The sequence below is a fragment of the Labrus bergylta genome, chromosome 18, assembly GCF_963930695.1.
Source record: "Labrus bergylta chromosome 18, fLabBer1.1, whole genome shotgun sequence".
Taxonomy (NCBI): Eukaryota; Metazoa; Chordata; class Actinopteri; order Labriformes; family Labridae; genus Labrus; species Labrus bergylta.
Genome location: NC_089212.1, coordinates 19563793 through 19583837, shown reverse-complemented (window position 1 = coordinate 19583837; position 20045 = coordinate 19563793). Strand labels below are relative to the sequence as shown.

The 20045-nt window shown below is 39.3% G+C and overlaps 2 protein-coding genes across 19 annotated transcripts in view; both read left to right on the top strand.

Moving 5' to 3' along the window:
* Positions 1–11689, top strand: part of tnika (TRAF2 and NCK interacting kinase a) — a 68035-nt gene extending 56346 nt beyond the window's left edge. For 10 of the 18 annotated variants that reach the window (XM_065966270.1, XM_065966268.1, XM_065966284.1 and 7 more), the window contains 13 exons: positions 162–230; positions 938–1044; positions 1254–1356; positions 1569–1718; positions 2308–2410; positions 2574–2744; positions 2853–2996; positions 3411–3545; positions 4212–4312; positions 4539–4688; positions 7121–7280; positions 7920–8059; positions 9117–11689. In XM_065966270.1, coding sequence (XP_065822342.1) covers positions 162–230; positions 938–1044; positions 1254–1356; positions 1569–1718; positions 2308–2410; positions 2574–2744; positions 2853–2996; positions 3411–3545; positions 4212–4312; positions 4539–4688; positions 7121–7280; positions 7920–8059; positions 9117–9200 — 1617 coding nt within the window. In that variant the 3' untranslated portion in view covers positions 9201–11689. Of the gene's footprint in view, positions 1–161; positions 231–937; positions 1045–1253; positions 1357–1568; positions 1719–2307; positions 2411–2573; positions 2745–2852; positions 2997–3410; positions 3546–4211; positions 4313–4538; positions 4689–5608; positions 5627–7120; positions 7281–7919; positions 8060–9116 lie in introns of all 18 variants that reach the window. The other 8 variants (XM_065966271.1, XM_065966269.1, XM_065966266.1 and 5 more) reach the window with 2 other exon arrangements.
* A 349-nt stretch (positions 11690–12038) lies between these two features.
* Positions 12039–19179, top strand: slc2a2 (solute carrier family 2 member 2). The gene is made up of 12 exons (XM_020654686.3): positions 12039–12242; positions 12682–12777; positions 13089–13297; positions 13657–13781; positions 14382–14497; positions 14587–14749; positions 15620–15726; positions 16332–16412; positions 16707–16811; positions 16917–17018; positions 17866–18069; positions 18176–19179. The coding sequence occupies exons 1-12, from the start codon at positions 12228–12230 to the stop codon at positions 18368–18370; spliced, it is 1518 nt and encodes a 505-aa protein (XP_020510342.2). The 5' UTR covers positions 12039–12227; the 3' UTR covers positions 18371–19179.
* Positions 19180–20045: the final 866 nt, after the last annotated feature.

The window sequence follows — 20045 nt, the reverse complement described above, 5'->3', positions numbered from 1 at the left end:
GACAACTAATGAGTTCTCTCCTTCTCCTGATGGTTTGTCCTCTCTGCTCCCTTCACCCCTGTATGTGATCTGGTCTTTTGCACTCCTCGGGTTCTAAGACTGATACAGAAGTGATTCACTTATTGAAACTTTCTCCTCTCTTCCTTTGTCCCTCCCTGTAGGACCTAAGTGCTTTGGCTAAGGAGCTCAGAGAATTGAGGGTAGAGGAGGGCAGCAGACCACCAGTCAAGGTAAAGGATTCATATACTGTATATTTGTTTATATTGTAGTCTCTGCCTTTTATAACATAGCTTTTAAACAAAATGGAATAAAGGTAAATATCATTTTCAATGTGACCCTTACTGGAAGAGAAATAGGTAACATGGTAGATCTTTTAGTCGAGCTAGACAAAAAAAAAAAAAGACAATAAAAAAATTGCTGTATAGAAATTTATCATGTCAATCCCCATTCTCTCTCCCTGATTTTGGACTCTATCCACTGTCCCGTCTCTACAGTAAAGGCATAACAAAAACAACATCAGGGAAATAGGAAAGGAGTTTTGTGTATATTGATTGGTATTGACAGCAGTCAGTTGAAATAAATGTGAAAACATACAAACCTTAGACTGTATAAAAATGGACGTAGTCTCTGTAACGTCCCCCATTGGTTTCTGAAGTGGACTTTTGAAGCTCATCTATGTCGGTTGCCATATTGGAAATGTTGACTCAAACTAACTTTTGGTTACCATAGTAACAGGTGAAAAACTGGAGCTGAGGCGGGCAAACATTTACAACGCACCCGCCTGTCAGTCAGATCAGTGACGGCACTTATTATGAATAACTCTTAACTTCAAGAACATCAAAACCAAATTTGATATCATCAATGTGTTATCACAGTGTTGCCTTTCATAAAGTTTAGGAATAATCGTCTTTATTTCGCTTTCTATGTTTTGATAAAGGTGACAGACTATTCGTCCTCCAGTGAAGATTCAGAGAGTAGCGATGACGATGGCGAGACGGTGGGACATGATGGTACTGTTGCCGTTAGCGACATCCCCCGCATCATGTAAGTTGTCCCTTCTATTGTCCCTATCTACTTTTTACTCTCTCTGCTTTTCCTCCTTTTCTTTTCTTTTTTTTTTACACGCTGGACTTGTCAGTGTTTATTTGTGTTGAGATATTCTTATCTTTGGAATATGCACCGTGCCAGCAAGCTGTCAGTATAGTTTTGGCAGAATTGCTTTGTAAATAATTGTGTTTGTGTGCATGATGCAGGCCAGCAATGCAGAGCAGCAGCGAGTCTTACGGCGGGCTGACAGAGGACTCTCTGGGAGATGCCTATAATGGCTCCAAGGACGGCACTTTAGTGGTGAGAGAGGTGATGAATGTGCGCACACACACATACACACATGCATAGCAACATGGATTAAGAAATAAACCAAAGAAAATGTAGCTTTTGTTTGTCTTTTGCTTTCCAACTGGTCTAATGTTTCTTCTCTTGCTGTCACTTTCTCCCTAAACTCCATCTCTCCTCTTTCACTTTTCCTCAACTCTTCTCTTTTTTTTTTCTTTTTTTTTTAAATCTCTCAGGCAGAGGAGCGGAGGAGAGGTGGTCACACTGAGAGTAATGGATTTGGCAATCACAGTAACCATGGTAACCTCCCTGACCTCGTGCAGCAAAGCAATTCTCCCTCTGCCACACCGACCTCCGCCCTGCAGCAACTTGGGGAAATGCCTGAGGTCCGACATAAACCTTCATTTCACCAATATGTAGAAAAACGATAAAGTTTGATAAGTGAAATGTGTCTTAAGAATATGATAAAAATCCACAATAACTATAATATCATCATTCTCCTATAAACATTTAAGCAATCAAACGCTTACTAGCTAAAATTACAGTTCAATAGTATTACTATATATGATAGGGAAGGCCTGTTAGGCATAACATAAATGTTAGCTAGCTAATGGTAATGTTCGCTAAGAAAGTTGAATGTTACTGCTTTGGTCTCCAGGTAGCTAACAAGTTATCAAATATGTTGTCCACCGCTACCTAGCTAACATAACATGTAAATAGTGTTCCCAGATTTGATAGGGAAGGACTATTTCCTAGCTAACAGACATATTAGCGAGCTAATGGTAATCTTAGCTAAGTGAGGTAGCCTAATGGTTGAATGTAAGTGTAAGAAGTAATCAAATATGTTGTTTTAACCAAAATGTTATCCCCATGATTTTAACTATCCAAAATTTCAGAGAAACGTATACAACTTTTAATCCTGGAATAGACTATTTTTTAAATACGGTGAATGAGTCATTGTTTTGTTTCTAACAGTTTGGTGTGGGGGGATCCAAATCGTCCTTCACCCCATTTGTTGATCCACGTGTCTATCAAACGTCCCCGAGTGAAGACGATGAAAACGAGAACTCAGCAGAAGGTAAATAAAGCACAAAAAAAAGGGCTTTGTTTCACACATTTACTAATGCAACACTAACTTTTTGATCGGGAACAAAGTACGTTTAGGGCAGTAAAAAGAGGTTTTATTACTGTTTGTTCCTAAGTAATTGTTGTTTTAAATTTCCATTTCCCATCTTTCTTAGACATGTTTGCTAATGAGCTGATGAGGCAGGAGCAGGCCCGACTAAACGAAGCCAGAAAGATCTCTGTGGTCAATGTCAACCCCACCAACATCAGACCTCACAGTGACACGCCAGAGATCCGCAAATACAAGAAACGCTTCAACTCTGAGATCCTGTGCGCTGCTCTCTGGGGTAGGAGCGATCATCCTTTATCTTAAAACTACCCTGATATCTTCCAATCTTGTCGTGTGTGCATCTTTCTGCATCTCTTAACTCATTTCGTCTGTGCACTGCATGCAGGCGTGAATCTGCTGGTTGGGACAGAGAATGGTCTCATGCTGTTGGACAGAAGTGGACAGGGAAAAGTCTATAATCTTATCACCAGACGACGCTTCCTGCAGATGGACGTGCTGGAGGGGCTCAATGTGCTAGTCACCATATCTGGTAGGTCTAACACGGACACACTCACACTATATGTAAGCAAAGACATCCATCCCTTTCCTTTTTTTCAGGTGTATATAACAACAGATTGTAGCTCATATCACACTGTTCTGTACATTGTGTAACTCTCATTAGCTTGTGTTTCCTTTTCTTAAGATAATAAAAGCCTTAAAATGAAGAAAAAATGTAAATCTTATATAAACTATCGTTGCAACGTTATTATTTAAAGTTAAATACACACACAAATTACATATTTGGAGACTCCCACTTCTTAAAACCAATTGAAAGTAGCAATCTGAGTAATCTAGGTCCTAGCCAAGCAATCTTCCATTATCAGCTGTTAACAGCCAAGTGGTTTCTAAAATATTTAGGAACTCTATTCTCATCTCTCCCGCTTTCTTTGTCGCTGCTCCTCAGGGAAAAAGAATAAGTTGCGTGTCTACTACTTGTCCTGGCTGAGGAACAGAATATTACACAACGACCCAGAAGTGGAGAAGAAGCAGGGTTGGATCACGGTTGGGGAGCTGGAGGGCTGTGTGCATTATAAAGTTGGTAAGGATCTGTGTGTTTGTATTTTTTTTGGATCAAACTAGATTAGCCTTTATTGTCTCCTTTAGGGATAGATTTGGGTGTATCATAAATGAATGCATGAACCTGGATCACGAGTACGAAGGCTGATATTGTGATTTGGCATGTTGTTCCAGATTGAGCTGAATTTTCTTGATTTAAACTGAAACAAACAAGGTTTAATATTTAGGATTGAACCTCTTACCCCTTAACAGGAAAAGTTTATGTTTGCTTGGATAAACTTTTTTTAAAGTACCTTCAGAAACACTTCATGATCGATCAAATGCGGTTTCATTAACTATTCTTCATGCCGCTGAGAGAAGTTGATGTTCAATCCAAAAATATGGATGTTCGTTCTTTTTGTTTTGATCCGCAAAAATTGCACCCAGTTATTATAACCCAAGGACTTCTCCGTCTCTTGCCAAATGCAGGAGATTTTGTCCAGAAAGGAAGAAGGGAAAGGTAGCAGTTGGTGCCAATTTTTGAGGAGCAAAAAAGGTTCATGTACCACATTATAGTCAACACAATCAAATGTGAATGATGAATGCTGGGGCTGCTTGTCAAAGTCAAAAGGGGTTTGGCTGTTCATGTTTATATGTTCAAATTCTACAGTGTGACTAACCTTTGTATGTGTCTGTGTCATGTTTACAGTTAAATACGAGAGGATTAAGTTTCTGGTGATCGCTCTGAAGAACTCTGTGGAAATCTATGCCTGGGCTCCCAAACCCTACCACAAGTTCATGGCCTTTAAGGTAGAGACACATGCAAATACTTATCACACAATCATACAAAATCCTCTCATTTATAAATACTGACTTCGTTGTGTAAACACAGATAAACATTGACAGTTCCAATATTTTTTACCACTTTGTTATTCCTATTCCATTTTCATCCTTGACTGCTTTCCCCTTTTCTCTTCCTGCTTCTCTTACGTTCTCCTCCTCCCCCCATGTCTGCTTCTCTCTTCCTCTCTTTCAGTCGTTCACTGAGTTGCAGCATCGTCCCCAGCTGGTTGACCTGACGGTGGAGGAAGGGCAGAGGCTAAAAGTCATCTACGGCTCCAGCGTGGGATTCCATGTCATCGACGTGGACTCGGGGAACCCTTACGATATCTACATCCCCTCACATGTAAGTGTAGGACTGGGCTTTGTACAAGTCTGACTCCTCCTCTTTTATTAATAATGAATTGAACAGAAACAGACACACTTGGTTTAGGACATCAAAGAGGATATTAACTTTTCTGCCTTTTTGCCTAAATCCTACAGTTTTACCTGCAGATTTCTTTTACCAAGGTCAGCAGTGATTCACGCACTGTCTCATGAGGATTTGCTTCTAGGAATACAATGCCTATCACTTGACAAATGACCTCTTTTGATTGACTTCCTGTCGTGCAAGTAAAAGATTGATGGGTACTTAAAGCACTTTTTTTGTAGTTATTTAAATATGCTGCACTGGGACTTGGGATGTCTAAATTAAGTTTGTTGAAGATTACATTTTAAAAAGCTACAAAATTACTTTCATTATAGAATACTAAGTCTACATTTCCTGTTGTAACAACAGTAACATAATGAGCGTTATTGTTCAGAAGTCTAGCTTTTCTTTGAGTGGCAGCATTCACGCCGTTGTAAATTCCGGTCACTCAAATAACTCACAGAGGCATAGTAAACCATCAGTTTGCGTGCTTGAATGCAAATCACTTTGGGTCCTTGCATGCAGATTAGTTGTTTTCATGATGGCTTCCAAAATGTTGTGCTTTTTCTCAAATCAAGGCCAAACACAGGTCAGCCAAATTCTTGATTTACTGGCAAAATTTCAGTAAATATAAACCACTAAATATGGCTGCGGGGACGCGCAATATTTAGTTTGTGATCAGTTTAATGACTCAAAACATTGAAGCGTGTGCTTAATGGTGAGTTCACAGCAAGACTTCTGATTCAAGACCTTTCTTTTCCTCTTTAGTTGATTGTCTAATACAGTTTTTGCCTTCAATCAATACCTCCTCTCTCTCTCTCTCTCTCTCTCTCCTTCCCTGCCAACTTTTCTTCCAGTGTGCCAAAGCGCTGAAGGTGACATCCTGCCATCTACCCTTTAGACTAGCCCAGTAGATCTTTAGTGAAACCCCACAGTGGATGCACAGAGGCACACGTGTTACTGTGTGCTACTGTTCATCAGAGTAGAGATTAACAGATCATGTAGCTAGAAATCTGTAGAATGAATAAATTCATCTTACCCAACGGAGACATACAGACTTCCACTATTATAAGAATAACAGTGATAATAATAGAAAAATGTAAGAGTGGATGCCATTTTTCAGAATAAATGCAGTTTCTCATGGGATAAGATTAGTTTTTTCATATCACTTACTCCTTTTACTGATGTGACTCCCTATGTGCTCCTGACCCTGAGAAGGACTGAGGAGACTGCTGGCACAACTAATTCACCATGATGAAATGGCGGCTGTTTTCCGCAGACGTTAAGCTCAGGAAGAGGAGCTAATATGCTGAGTGTTTCTGATTGTAGTTTGTCAACTTGGATAAACGTATAATCTGCCATATTGTTACCATTTGAGTGTTGAGCAGCAACTGAAACTACAATGAGTAGGGAACATTGTAAGGTTTAACAACATGTCTGATAGCTCATTTGCAGCTAAGTCACAGGTATATGTCCAATTTGTTTTGCTAACATTAGCTTTAGCCAACATCACTGTTTGACTGTTACTTCCTAAAAAATACAGTTAGCTAAATAAAATCACAACTAGTTTGCTAACCCTATGTTAGCTCACCGTTACTTGTTAACACTATAGTTAACATGCTAACATTTTGGTTAGCTAGCTAACCTTTTGTTTTTATGAAACAAAGCCTTTTCTACTCTATTTTGGCCAAACTACTGTTATCATAATACTAATCACTAATATTGCGCGCAGTGTGTAGGACATGATTAGCTGTTGGCTACAGCAGGTAAAGGTTATCATGCTGTGTGTACAGAAAAACATCACCCGTTGTCCCTCATTTAAAAAAAACAAAAACATTTTCATTTTAACTGCTAATGAAACGGTGAATTAGTCATCATTTTACACGACACACTGGAACACAACAGTAGCCTACAATATTATAACCTTTGGAGGAAAATGGCTGCCATGTGAAAATGGCGAAGAAGGTTGGTTTCTAGATGGTTGTGGGGGGTTGGAGTACACTTTGTAATCGCTGCAAATTCAAGCTGTGTGACTTTTCCAGTTTCTGCTGATAACATTTCTGTTCACTTAAGGTCAGAGAAAAGTGCCTTTACTTTCCGATTCATTTATTACACAGAACTTCTCAGACAACAAGCCAGTCTGACCCTTTTGATCGACTCATGCTTCTGATATTTTGCAGCCTGGTCAACGTCCACAGACTTGCTCTTTAGAGGATTACAGAATGCAGGCTGAGCGCCAGCAAAATTCCGTTGAATTAAATGCCCATGATGAATCCTCTGGGACATTTTAATCTCATGTAGATTATGAAAAAATGTGTCAGATTTAATCAAAGCCTCTGAAATGTTTGTATGTGTGTATCTTGTCATAGATCCAGAGCCAGGTTACACCTCATGCCATCGTTGTGCTTCCCAAGACTGATGGAATGGAGATGCTGCTGTGCTACGAGGATGAGGGCGTCTACGTCAACACATATGGTCGGATCACCAAGGACGTGGTGCTACAATGGGGAGAGATGCCTACCTCTGTTGGTACGTCTAAAAAAAAGTATTTCTTGTTAAATGTAAATGTTTCATCAACTCTGGATTTTAACAGAGAAAAAAGCAAGGACAAAGAGCTTGGTTAAAAATCACAGACTTTGTCATTTCAAAATGACTAAAAAGAGTCATGCTAATACCAATATCAGAGCTGATATTGCAATTTAGATCAAACGTGTTGAGAATTCTCAGAGAACCCACTAATGGGAGTTCATTGAAGGTTTAATTGCATTCACAAATCAGTTTATAACATCTGCCTTCACAAGGAGGGCTTCCATTTCTGCTTTGTGAAAAAGAACGAGGAGTGGAGGGGTAGGAAAATGGATAGAGTTCATCAGTAGTGAATTAAAAATGAAAAGTCAGCCTGCGAGAGAGAGAGAGAGAGAGAGAGAGAGAGAGAGAGAGTGTCTGACAGGGAGGTGTATGTACGAAAACTTTTAATAGGAAAAATAGCTTGTTGTTTACTGCCCTCATGTGGAAGCTGGGAGTATTACTTTTAGAGCGACCAGTTTTTAGGCAACTTTAATCTGTATTGTACTCTTGGTTATTAAATAGGAAACTCTATATGTAAATATGTTTATTGTTCATTTGTCTTATTGTGACTTATTGTTGTTTGTTTTCTTTGCTTTTCAGCTTATATCCATTCTAATCAGATAATGGGCTGGGGTGAGAAAGCCATAGAGATCCGCTCTGTGGAGACGGGTCATCTGGACGGAGTCTTTATGCACAAGAGAGCTCAGAGGCTCAAATTCCTTTGTGAGCGGAATGACAAGGTAATAAAAACAACAAGCACAGCTGATAGCAGCCCTTTGACTCTTGGTTATTCTTATCTAAAAGCAAACTTAAGAAAATCATGCAATAAATCTGAAAAATAATTAACTTGCTCTTGTCTTGAGTTCTGCTGAGTGGTCCTCATTGCAGCACTGCCTCTGTGGAAAAACCTAAATGTTTATAATCTATTAGTTACATTCTGGTAGTGAATAGGAGGTTTGGTATTATATTATGTTTTAAATAAGGCCAAAGCTAAATGGTATTGTTTTCACAGATTGTTCTACTGGTTCAGATCATGAAGAACATTATGTCCAATTTAAGATAAAGATAAGATAAGATATACTTTATTCATCCCAGCAGGGAAATGTAGGTGTTCCAGCAGCCAGCATACATACAACCACACAACACAACACATATATACACATATCCCACTCATACAAAAAAACATGAGCCCACAATACATAGCCAGGATAAAAAAGTGGTATGGATGGTCCATGTGCATAAGTAGCTGTTACTCATAGATAACTGTACAAAATACCAGCTCTGCCAGTGCATAGTATGATAGATAAATAAAGAATTATGATTAAATAATAATAATAATAATAAAAGCAGTCAAGTGTGCAAATGTACAGGTGCAAAATACAGTTTGATATATGCAGCTCAGGCTAAAGTTTAAAAGTCTAAATGTCTTCTGTCCTTACTTAAAGTGCAATTGCAGTAGGTAAAAAAGTATTTTTAAATCTGTCCTTTTTGCAGCTTAGCAGCCGTAGCCTCTCACTAAAAACACTCTTTTATTCGCACACGAGATTGTGTAAGGGATGTATGTTATTGTCCATAATGTTCAACAGTTTCTGTATCATCCTTCTCCCCATCACCACCTCCAGGGGCTCCACAGCAGTTCCCAGCACAGAGCCAACCCTCCTATTCAGCTTGTTAAGCTTTTAAGCTTTTTATGGGCGTTGTGTTTTTATGGGGAGATTCTTCTTCTATGAGTGAATTCTAGTTATCTTTGTAAACGGAGGACTGTAAATGTTGTTTGTGATATGTCTCCCTCTTCAGGTTTTCTTCGCATCGGTGCGTTCAGGAGGTAGCAGCCAAGTTTTCTTCATGACCCTCAATAGAAACTCTATGATGAACTGGTGATGGGTCTCGTACCGCCGTCCACTCTGCCTCACTCTCCCATTGGCCGGCCCAGCGACACACCTCGGCCCTGCGCCACATCTCACGAAAAAGGAACCCGACCGACCGAGAGGCCACAAGTGAACTCTTTTAACACCGGAGAGACTTAAAACGTGTACAAAAAAAAAGAAGTTATTATAGAGAAAAATAACAAAGACTTGTTCTATATAGAGAGACGTGTTACTCTAGATTATTCCGGGTCATGCAGAAGCCATCAACTGACTGGCAGACTGGTGCCACTGACTTTCCAAATATTCCTACTTTCTCTGTCTCATTGTCTGGTGTGTTCAAGTCTTCCGCCTGACTCCTCCTGTCTCTGTTCTTTTTCTAACCCTCTCTTAATCCTCTGCTCCCTCCTTCCATCCTGGTAGATCGAGTCATCAATTCTTCAATCCTTTGACACCCATGTGCTCCAATTGTCTCACATTCTGTCTGCTGTGTGTGGGAGAACTACAACTCAGAGGCCGGAGGAAAAAAGATGAATGAGATTTAATATAAATTTAAATGTATGCTTCCGAATATGACAGGGAGGACAAATGTATTCTGGATGGCAGGCAGCCTGATTGATTTTCTCCCTCCCTCCTCCTCCTCCTCCTCCTCTCACTGTCGTTCTGAGTAAACTGAATTGTGATTTCATTCGATGGCATATCGCTGATAGAGATGCGCCGAGGAAACTCTGCTGTCATAGGCGGGTGTAACAGTATGCAAAGCTTATGTCTGTGTCCCTTTAAAATCGAATCACTACTCTGTCTTCGCTCCTTTTTTTAAATTTTTTTTATTCCTCCTTCCTCCTATCATCATCATCATCACTCGTCCCCCTGTTTTTAAACTCTGAAGGTGCTTCATCAGATTTACTGTAATATTAAATGAACAATGAGAGCGTCATTCCGTTCATTTCTCTTCTTTTTCTTTCTCTGCGTGGCTGCGTCAGTCAGCCCATGAAGCTTGATGAAATGTACAGCACATCCGTGTGTCTCTGAAATCAAGAGTGTGTTTGTGAGTGTGTGCATAAATGTGAATGTGTGTGTGTGTGTGTGTGTGTGTGTGTGTGTTTGACTTGGTGTTGACATGAGTCCCATTGAAATCAATTCTGAATCAAAGTGGGATTTTAAAAAATCAATGTCCGGAAAAAGAGTCAAGTAGTTCAGTCTCTGTGCATGGACTTTTACTTTAATGCGGTCAGAGCAACATTGAGTGTGTTTACAAGCAGGTTTCTGATATTATCTTCTTAGACTGGAGTTCACGAGATGATGAAAAATAGGCAATATAAGAGGTTAATTTACTGGAGTGTATTACTTTTTTTTTTCTTTTAACACTGTATTCACGTATGCAGCCATGTTGCTGTAGGGATTAAAATATGCATTGAAACAGCGTATCCTGGACACAACCTCAGCAGGATACAAGCTGCTGTGCTGAATACTGTGTGCATGTGGGAGCATTCATTGTTGAACGCTGTGCTGTCCTTTTTTTTTTTTTTCTTTTTTTTTTTTGAATTGCGCTCCTTACCGTTTGGTTCTTCTGAGTTGTTTTTTGGCTCCCAACTGTTTGTACAGTGCCTAGCATGATGTAAGCAAAACTAAAACGGAGGCCAAATGATAATCGCTCATGTTCGGATTAATGATTTGACTTGCCTAAAACGTTTCTTCTTCTGTTTCGTTATCTCACTCTAAAACACGTCGCCGATGTTGTTCGTCTCTTCCGGTGGAGATGTGCATTAACAAAATCTGAACTTATTTTTTTTTTTCTTGAAAGGAGTAACTGATTAAACCTCACCAATTTCTACTCAAATAAGTAGTACAGCTCAATCATTAACACTGAATTGAAGTAGTACTAGTTTGTGCATAGTCATCCATGTTGGAGAGCACTGTAATGTGGGTTAGTTTTTCTTCTGGTGAGTAGATTGTAGATTTGACCTAAGGTGATACACACACACACAAAAAAAATACACTTATTTCCACAATGATATCATTTAAATCCTTTTTTTTCTGTTAAATTATTAAAAGTTTTATATTGTCAAGGACTTGTTTTTACACACCCATACAGTAGCTTCCTATGCAGCTCAAAGTTATGATCTGCTACTACAGGATGCAGGTGATCATTTTTAGCAATAAAGAGCTGAGCTGAAGAAACCACTGTCTTCCCTTTGTGTCTTGTGCGTGCACGCATGCATCTGTGTGTATCAGTAAAGAGCAAATGTGTGAATGGGGGCATTATGAAACATGTTTGTCCGTCGTGGATTAGGACTCCTCCCACGGGAAAAACGCTGACAGGTCATTACACTGAGGACTCTCCTTGCAAAGATGGGGAAAAAAAACAAAAAAAACACTGTATTCTTTACTCTGTTTCTCATTTTCTTTATTTTAAAAAGAGCATTACTAATGTCCTGTTTGGGGATTTTATTTGTTTTGTAAAAGAGATGATGTACGAGAGAAATAAATGAAACTAGAACATTATGCCTGTTCACTTGTGTTGTGTTTTCTGTGCTCGTCTCTTTTTTGCAAGTGTGCACATTCATATCAGCGACCCTCAGACTTTGCCTGCCTCTTAGTGTATCATTAACAAGAGCAAGTGTGTGTGTGCTATGAGAGAGAAAATACTCTCTGAGCCCCATTATTAGAAAGAAAAGACAAAAACTTTGAATCTGGGGAGAAAAATATGCTATGTTGCTGTCATTTCACAAACCGTTATTAACTGCATCATACAGTATTTCATAGTCCATATTGTAAAAGCATGAACATACTTCATGTAAGTTTTTCCAGACGGTTTGCTCACCTTCATGATCATTTTATTCCTTCCTTCCAAAAGCGTGCTTTTGTGCACATGTAGAAGTGATTTAAGACACTCTTCATTTACTGTATGTGTTCAGTCGGTGTTGCAGAGTGTGCGCGTGTACCTGTGTGCATGCATGTGTTGGTCGATTAGTGAGTTGACACAGTGTGATCAGGCATGTAGCGTTCATTGATCATTAGCTCCTGGCACTCTGGACCCATCATGGAGTCAGGGAAGGTAAGAGCATTCTCGACAAAGCCTATAGCTATAGAATAATGTCATAAAAAGAGCTTATGTGTTCTATAATGTGGGTAAAATGTGCCGACACGGTGGATGATCACTGTGTTGCTGACTTAAAAGTAAAAAGCTGAAATTTGTCACTGAAACATGGAGTGTTAGTGTCATCAGTGTGTTCTGTCTTTGCGTAATCATTCTGACATGTCAGTTGTTCATGTTCAAGTAACATTTAGAACTTCTGCTTAGGCAATCTTAAAACTAAGAAAAAACACAACAGTTAAAAAAAAAAAAGTTAGATTATGTGGATTACTATATCATTCTTAGTTCTGTTATATGCAAGTGCAGCTCTATTTACACACACACCTTCTTGCTTGTGTATTGTGCATGTTAAAATGTGTGTTTATGTGTGTATCTGATTGATTACCTTTGGCTCCTGCAGCAGCTCTCAGGTACGCTGGCTGTGTCGGTGTTTACAGCAGTTCTGGGGTCTTTGCAGTATGGCTACAGTCTTGGAGTCATCAACGCTCCGCAGAAGGTATAGGATCTTTGTCTCTGCACGCTGATTGTTGGAAACAAGATAGAAAGTCCATATGAGCAACCCTGGGGTCACTTGGGTGAACGTCTTCAGTTTTACTCTTCTGCAGCACGAGAGATAACAAAATAGTCTGAGAAACCAAGGACTAGACGTACTCCTTTTCTCACTGCACAGAAAATAAACCTTTTCAAGGTCTATCTCAGATGTGTTAAAGGTCAAACTTCGCAGAATGTCTAAACGTTTCTGCTCTGTATTATGCATCATTTTGATGGTACATATTCATGATCTATAAAAATGTATTTTTTTAATAGGTCATTGAAAAGAATTATGGCCTGTCACTGGGTGTGTGGTCAGAGAGGGCCGCTGTCCTGTCAGAAAACAGCACAGAGGAAGAAGAGTTCTCCGATGCAGGAAAGCATCCTACGGTGATCATGTACTGGTCACTGTCAGTGGCAATCTTCTCTATTGGTGGCATGCTGTCCTCCTTCCTGGTGGGATTTATAGGAGACCTGAAAGGAAGGTGAGAAGGAAATAAGAATGACACAAAAGTGATGATGAAAAGTTTGGTTGGAAAAAAACATGTTACGAGTTACGTCATATTTTTAATATTTTAGGAATCACACCTTTTTGTTTGTCTACTTTTCTTTTTCTTTAAGTTGATTATCACTTGATTTACACAGTTTCTTTTTCAGCCAATAAAATATAGGCTAACTTATTTCTAACAGAAATAAAAAATAATGGGAGCAGAGATAGCAGATTATTATTATTATTAGCCGGTTGAGAGAAATTCATAACATTCACATTTTCATCATGTAGTTTTTTATTTTTTTTTATTTTTTTTAAAGTCTCACCACTTTTCTATCTCTTACTATGTTACAGAGTTAAGGGCATGCTAATGGTCAATGTTCTGGCGATAGCTGCTGGACTGCTGATGGGTTTTTGCAGAATGTGGAAACCTCACTTCATGGTCATCGCCGGCCGTGCCGTTATGGGCTTTTACTGTGGTACAGTAAAGCATGCCTTTTAATCTTTAATATGTCTCATAATTCAGTTAGAAATCCCAATAAAAACATGCTAAAACTATAGAAAATACCAAAAATATCAGCAGGGATAAATCCCTTTTTTAATCATGTATGAAGCTAGGAGTGAGACAGAATATTGATACTGACTTATATTGTGAGCTTGACTTGAGGGAATGATTGTATCACTGGTGCCAAATATAGATCATTTAATTTTAAAAAAAGATGGAGATTTTAATACCAGTTTGACTCACCACGTCACTGGGTGCCCTCATGGTGACATTTATGACATGCTTGAGAGTAACTTAGACAAAAGTCACTCCCAAACTTCATTATGTGATTGTCTGGCCATGTAGTGTGTATCATAATGTATCATGTTGTTTCTGTATCACATCGTAATATATCGTATCCTGCCGTATCGAGAGGTGTCCTTTGACTCTCATAGCTATTTTAAGTTAATTTTGTAATTCAAAGATCAATTTGACCTAAATTGCAGTAATATAAAAGAAAAAAAAATCTTTCATCAGTTGATGTGTCACAGGTAAATGTTAGTTTGTTGTTTAGCTCATGATGTTTGTGTTTCAGGGTTGACATCTGGTTTAGTGCCCATGTATATCGGGGAGATTGCACCCAAAGCTTACAGAGGAGCTCTGGGAACGATACACCAGTTGGCTATTGTTGTTGGCATTCTTATCAGTCAGGTAAGATGTACCAAAATACACAATTACACTGCCCAACATCCCGTAAATGTGACTAACACTGTGCTTGTTTGATTTTTGCCTGGTTTCAGGTAATAGGCCTGGACTTTGTGCTCGGTAATGATGACATGTGGCCCCTGTTGCTCGGTCTGTCTGGAGCTCCAGCAGTTTTACAATCTCTTCTGCTGCCTCTGTGCCCTGAGAGCCCGCGCTACCTTTATATTCTACTGGGCCAGGAGCAAGAGGCTCGAAGAAGTACGAACATACAGCAACTCTTATGTCCTTATTTTCTCTCTATAATGCTCTCTTTTTAAACTCTAAATGCTAAGTTACTACTTTATCTACAGCATACAGGAAATAAATTACTTTAATGCTGTATCCCATAGGTATTAGCTTTGTTGCAGGATTTGAATCAGAAAATCGATACCGTTCCCATGTCTAAAATTTAGGCTAACAAGCAGCATAGTAGCGTAGCTTAGGTTTGACTTTGTCTCAGTCCAAAGTGTACCAGAATCCACTTCCAAAATCTCTTAAACTGATTTATTAATCTCATTTGTAAAAGCCAAAGTGAAGTGTCTGTGCTAAAACAAACATTTGATGTTAAAACATCAAAATATTTCTTGAAAGGAAAAGTACATCTTGTTATATATGGTGAGTTAACTAATAAGCTTCAGGGGTGATGCACAGTGATGTACAGCCTTTAGTTCCATTTTTTTTAGCTACAGAGCCAAGCTAGCTGTTTTCTCTTTGGTCCAGTCTTTGAGCTACGCTAAGCTATCAGCTAGCTTTGGCTTCACATTTACTGATGGCCTGTAGACATGAGTTTTATATAGGCCTATACATTTCAACTCTCATATTCTCCAAATGCAGAATCAATTTACAAATGTTTAAAATGAGGTGAACTTGTGAAAACAGGCGCAGAACTGGCCTATAGCAGTTAGGTGACGCCCCAGGTACAGAGGCAGTAGTCCTCCAAGCAGGCCGTCCGGGGTTCAAGTCCAACCTGGTGCTCCTGTATCGCATGTCATTCCCTACGCTGTCACCCAAACATCTTCCCTAACTACTGTCCTGTCCAAATAAAGACCTACAAATACGACTCGTTTTTTAAAAAGTCATTCGTTGCAGGTCTTCATCGTCTAAAGGGGGCGTACGATCCATCTGCTGATCTGGAGGAGATGAGGAAAGAGAAAGAGGAGGCAGACAGGGAGGCCAGGGTCTCTATTCTTTCATTGGTAAGTCTCTACTCTCATTTCTAAAGACATACTACTTATTATAACCATATAAATATCCTTCTTGTAAATCCTTGAATATCACATATATATATATTTTTTTTAAATAGAATAGCTCATAATCTTCCTGAACCACGGCACCAATCTTAATACACTATAAACAATAAAACTCCAGGCATTCCTCTGAACACACTCTGTGAACCTTACACTAACAATCGCATGTAATCACAATCATTGTTAAAACATTAGTTACACATGGCAGTGTAGCAGTAAAGGAGTCTTTGCACATCTTTGACGCTCAAACTGCGATCTCAACAGAAAGGGCAAATAAAGCTGATCAGGAAATAAAACAAAGACCTGCTTTAAGTCTAAAATGTTTGTTGTTGTATGTGCCCCAAGACTCTGTCTGATTAAAGAGATATAATTACAAACTTTTTAAGTTTATATCAAAAGTTGGCTGTGAACTCAAAAAACCTGTGACATATTTACAGTAGAAAATGAAAAAAGCATTGCTATAGTAGTTGCATGATAGTTGGCACAATTCTATAGATAAAAAACTGGACTTGGAAGATAGGACCCAACCCTTGAACCCTTCTGTTCTCCTCTAGATCTGCTCCTCCGTGTACAGACAGCAGCTGATTGTTGCCCTCATGATGCATCTCTCTCAACAGTTATCTGGCATCAATGCTGTAAGTGCTGAATTGGATTAAAGCCTTTTACTCGCTCTCATTCACTTTGTTGCAGATGAATTTAAATCCTGGCATCAACTGACGACATGATGAACTTAAAGGAAATACTGTTTTTACTCTTAGAACATATTATCTTTTTGGTCAATTTTTTTTTCAGTGTGACATTTGCTTCTTTAAAGAAAAGATGGATATATTTATGAAATCTTAAAACTGTAAAGCATATGAACTGTATTTTTATACGACTGTGAGATATTTCATTTGACTAACAGAAAAACGTCTTGTGTTGCCTTGAAGATATTTTATTACTCTACAAATATCTTCGCTAATGCTGGTGTGGCTCAGCCGGTCTATGCCACTATAGGTGTCGGGGTCATCAACACAGTCTTCACACTGGTGTCCGTGAGTGAGCATGTTCATTAATACAGACACTACCGAAAAATTGTGTTCCCTTGTTTTCATTTTGCAAACCAAATCTCCGATAAAACAGTGTACTGTATGTTTTAGGTTGCACTGGTGGACAGAGCTGGCAGGCGCACTCTGACTCTGGTGGGTCTTGGAGGAATGTGCTGCTGTGCTGTTGCCATGACTGTGGGCCTCAATTTTAAGGTTTGTTCAAAATGAGTCATCAGAGCTTAAGACTACTTGGGCATCTTAAACTACATTACCATTATGGGACAGCCCGATTCAGTGGCCTGGTCTGAAACAGTTTATTCTTGAGAATTTTTTTTTTCTCTCTTGAGAATTTGGATATAAAAAATACCTGCTGTGTTGCTCGCTCCATACGACTGTGCTGATAGTTCTGTGGTAAAAGGACTTAAACTTGTATCGAGTTTTTCTAGTCTTCTGACGACTCAAAGCGCTTTTACACTGCATGTCACATATACCATTTCACACCCATTCACATGCTGATGGCAGTGGTCGCTATGTAAATTCTTCATCATTATCAACTAAGCACATTCATACATATGTGCACGGCCCCGCTGAAGCAGCAGGAGCAACTTAGTTAAGTGTCTTGCCCAAGGATACATCGGACATATACAGTAGCTACAGGAGCTGGGGATTGAACCCCCCACCCTGTTAAGAGAGGACAACTCCACTGAGTCACAGTTGCCCGGTCAGTCATTTTACAATAAGTATAATAAGTATTAATTGTCATATGACCATACACATTGATTAAATATCAAGCTTGACACAAAAACCTTCTTCTGAGGTGGTTTTTCATGGTGAAATGTTCTCTTTTCTGAAATGTTGTGTTTAAAAATGTGAAGTTTTGTCAAATGTTGCAGTGTTTTCACCTTCAGAGCCACCATGGAAAAGAACATGTTGTAAAGGTTCAGCTTTTTCAAAGAGTTGAAATAATTGTGAACTACTCAACCGCACACAAAAAAAATACACAAACGGAGCAAAAAGTCTGACATGACGAAACTTTTTTTTTTTCCTGACTTCCCTCCAGAGTGAATATGCATGGATGAGCTACGTCTGCGTGGCAGCTATCTTCCTCTTTGTGAGTTTCTTTGAGATTGGTCCTGGTCCCATTCCGTGGTTCATAGTTGCTGAGCTGTTCAGCCAGGGACCTCGACCGGCGGCCATCGCTCTCGCTGGCTGCTGCAACTGGACGAGCAACTTCATCATAGGCATGACCTTTCCCTACATACAGGTATACGGCAGAAGAGATACACATTTGTAATTTACGCACTTGCGTATCTATCTACTTGTATTTGCAGCATTCACAGAAAATCATTCATTTTTCTTTCTCCTTCCAGGTGTTTTTGGGTGTTTATGTGTTTGTCCTGTTTGCTGTGCTGCTTCTCTGCTTCACTGTGTTTATTTACTTGCGGGTCCCGGAGACCAAAGGCAAAACATTTAAGGAGATCGCTGCTGTCTTCCAAAAGGGACACAAGAAGAGCCCCAAAGATGCCACTGAACTGCAGCAGCTCAAAACATCTACAGATGCTTAAAAAGACGTGCAGCTTTGTATGATCTGTTAAGCATAGGAAAGATTTTAAAACCAGTATTTTAGATGTGATATGGTAATGAACATTCATACTTACAGTATTCTAATCATTATTAATTACTAAAGTTCACATTTTTACAAAACATCTGTTCATATTTCACATTATGACAGCTACACTTAAAGATCATGTATCCTTCATATGGAGTATTGTTTACATTGAATCATAATAGAAACTTTATATGCAGTATTATTGTGGTTAAAATGGCTGTTATCAATATTACATTACATTGTATTGGAAAGATAGCACTTATAAAGTACTATCACTTTGCATTTGGCTTCAGCTCTACTAAACTTTACTGTCTCTGCTTATTTTGCATAACAGGTTTTATACTGGGTTTTTTTTTCACTGCCTGCATTCCCATTGCGTGATTTGGGCAACAGGAGGCAGCAGTCTTCAGAAAATCAGCTCTAAATTCACACCCAAAAGGAGAGTGGATTTGGTAGGAACCAGCGGCCAAATACACTATTACAACTGAATGTTAGCTTTGCCCTTTGTAAGACAGATTTTTGCATCTGTATGCTATGAAGTTTCTCAAGTCACTGTTGCGTTCACAGCTTGCTTCTGCTGCCCCTCAGTGGCCAAAAGCCCTTACATTGTCCCATACTACCTGAAGTGTCCAATAGTATCTGTTCTACTGTACTGTTGTTTGGTAAGCACTTACTGATATCTCTGTCTGTATTTAAAAAATGACTGCAATATTTCTGTCTTGATATATAATCACAAGCATCTCTACACTAAAAGATTGTTTGGTTTATTGTCTCTTTGCTTGAATTATTAATATCTGTGCAGATTCATGTATGGAGGAGTTTGACACAATCTGGTGGGGCCCACTGACACACTTTGGTTATCACAGCAGTAATGCATGCAACACTTAGCAGGGCAACGGCAGTGAGTGCTGTCAGGTGGGTTCCCCTTAGGGAGGTTTCCTACTGTCATTGGAACATTTGCACATTTTGAGCCACTGCCCCTGGTCTGGGGCCCCAAGCAATTGCCTGCCATGCCTGTTGACAAACAGCGCCTCTGTTGACACTAGAAGGTTGTTTCCATGTACATCTGTTGAAGTTTCTCTGCGTCTTCTTAAACCCAATAGTCCAGGCATCTATGCATGAAAATGAGGAACTTGTATGGAAGCTAATTTCAGTACGCAACTTAAGGAAGTTTGTTGTGAAATTGGGAACCTTCAGTAGAAATATTCGAATGGTGGACTTTTGGGTTAAGGAGGAGAAATCTTGTTTCATAGATTCTGACATTTTCACTGAAGGTTTAACAGTTGATGTAGTTTATTTCTTCAATAAATCTTTTAGGAAATAACACCTAATGCCAGTGGGCTTCAAAATCCAATAAGATTTTGACAAGTATGCCTTTTTGTAACGGTATAACAAGACCCAAAAATGTCATTTTTATGTTTAAAATTATTTTCTTTTTTGCCCAACCTCTAGTCACCCCCACCAAGGCCTCACTATTAATGAACAACTGGTTACCTCCATCCTGCACAGAGTCAACCCACACAAGGCCTCTGGCCCTGACAGGCTTAGAGGTAGGGTGCTCAAGGAATGCTCCACCCAGCTAGGTGGGGTTCTCACCAGACTGTTTCAGTACCTTTTGGATTCTGGGTGTG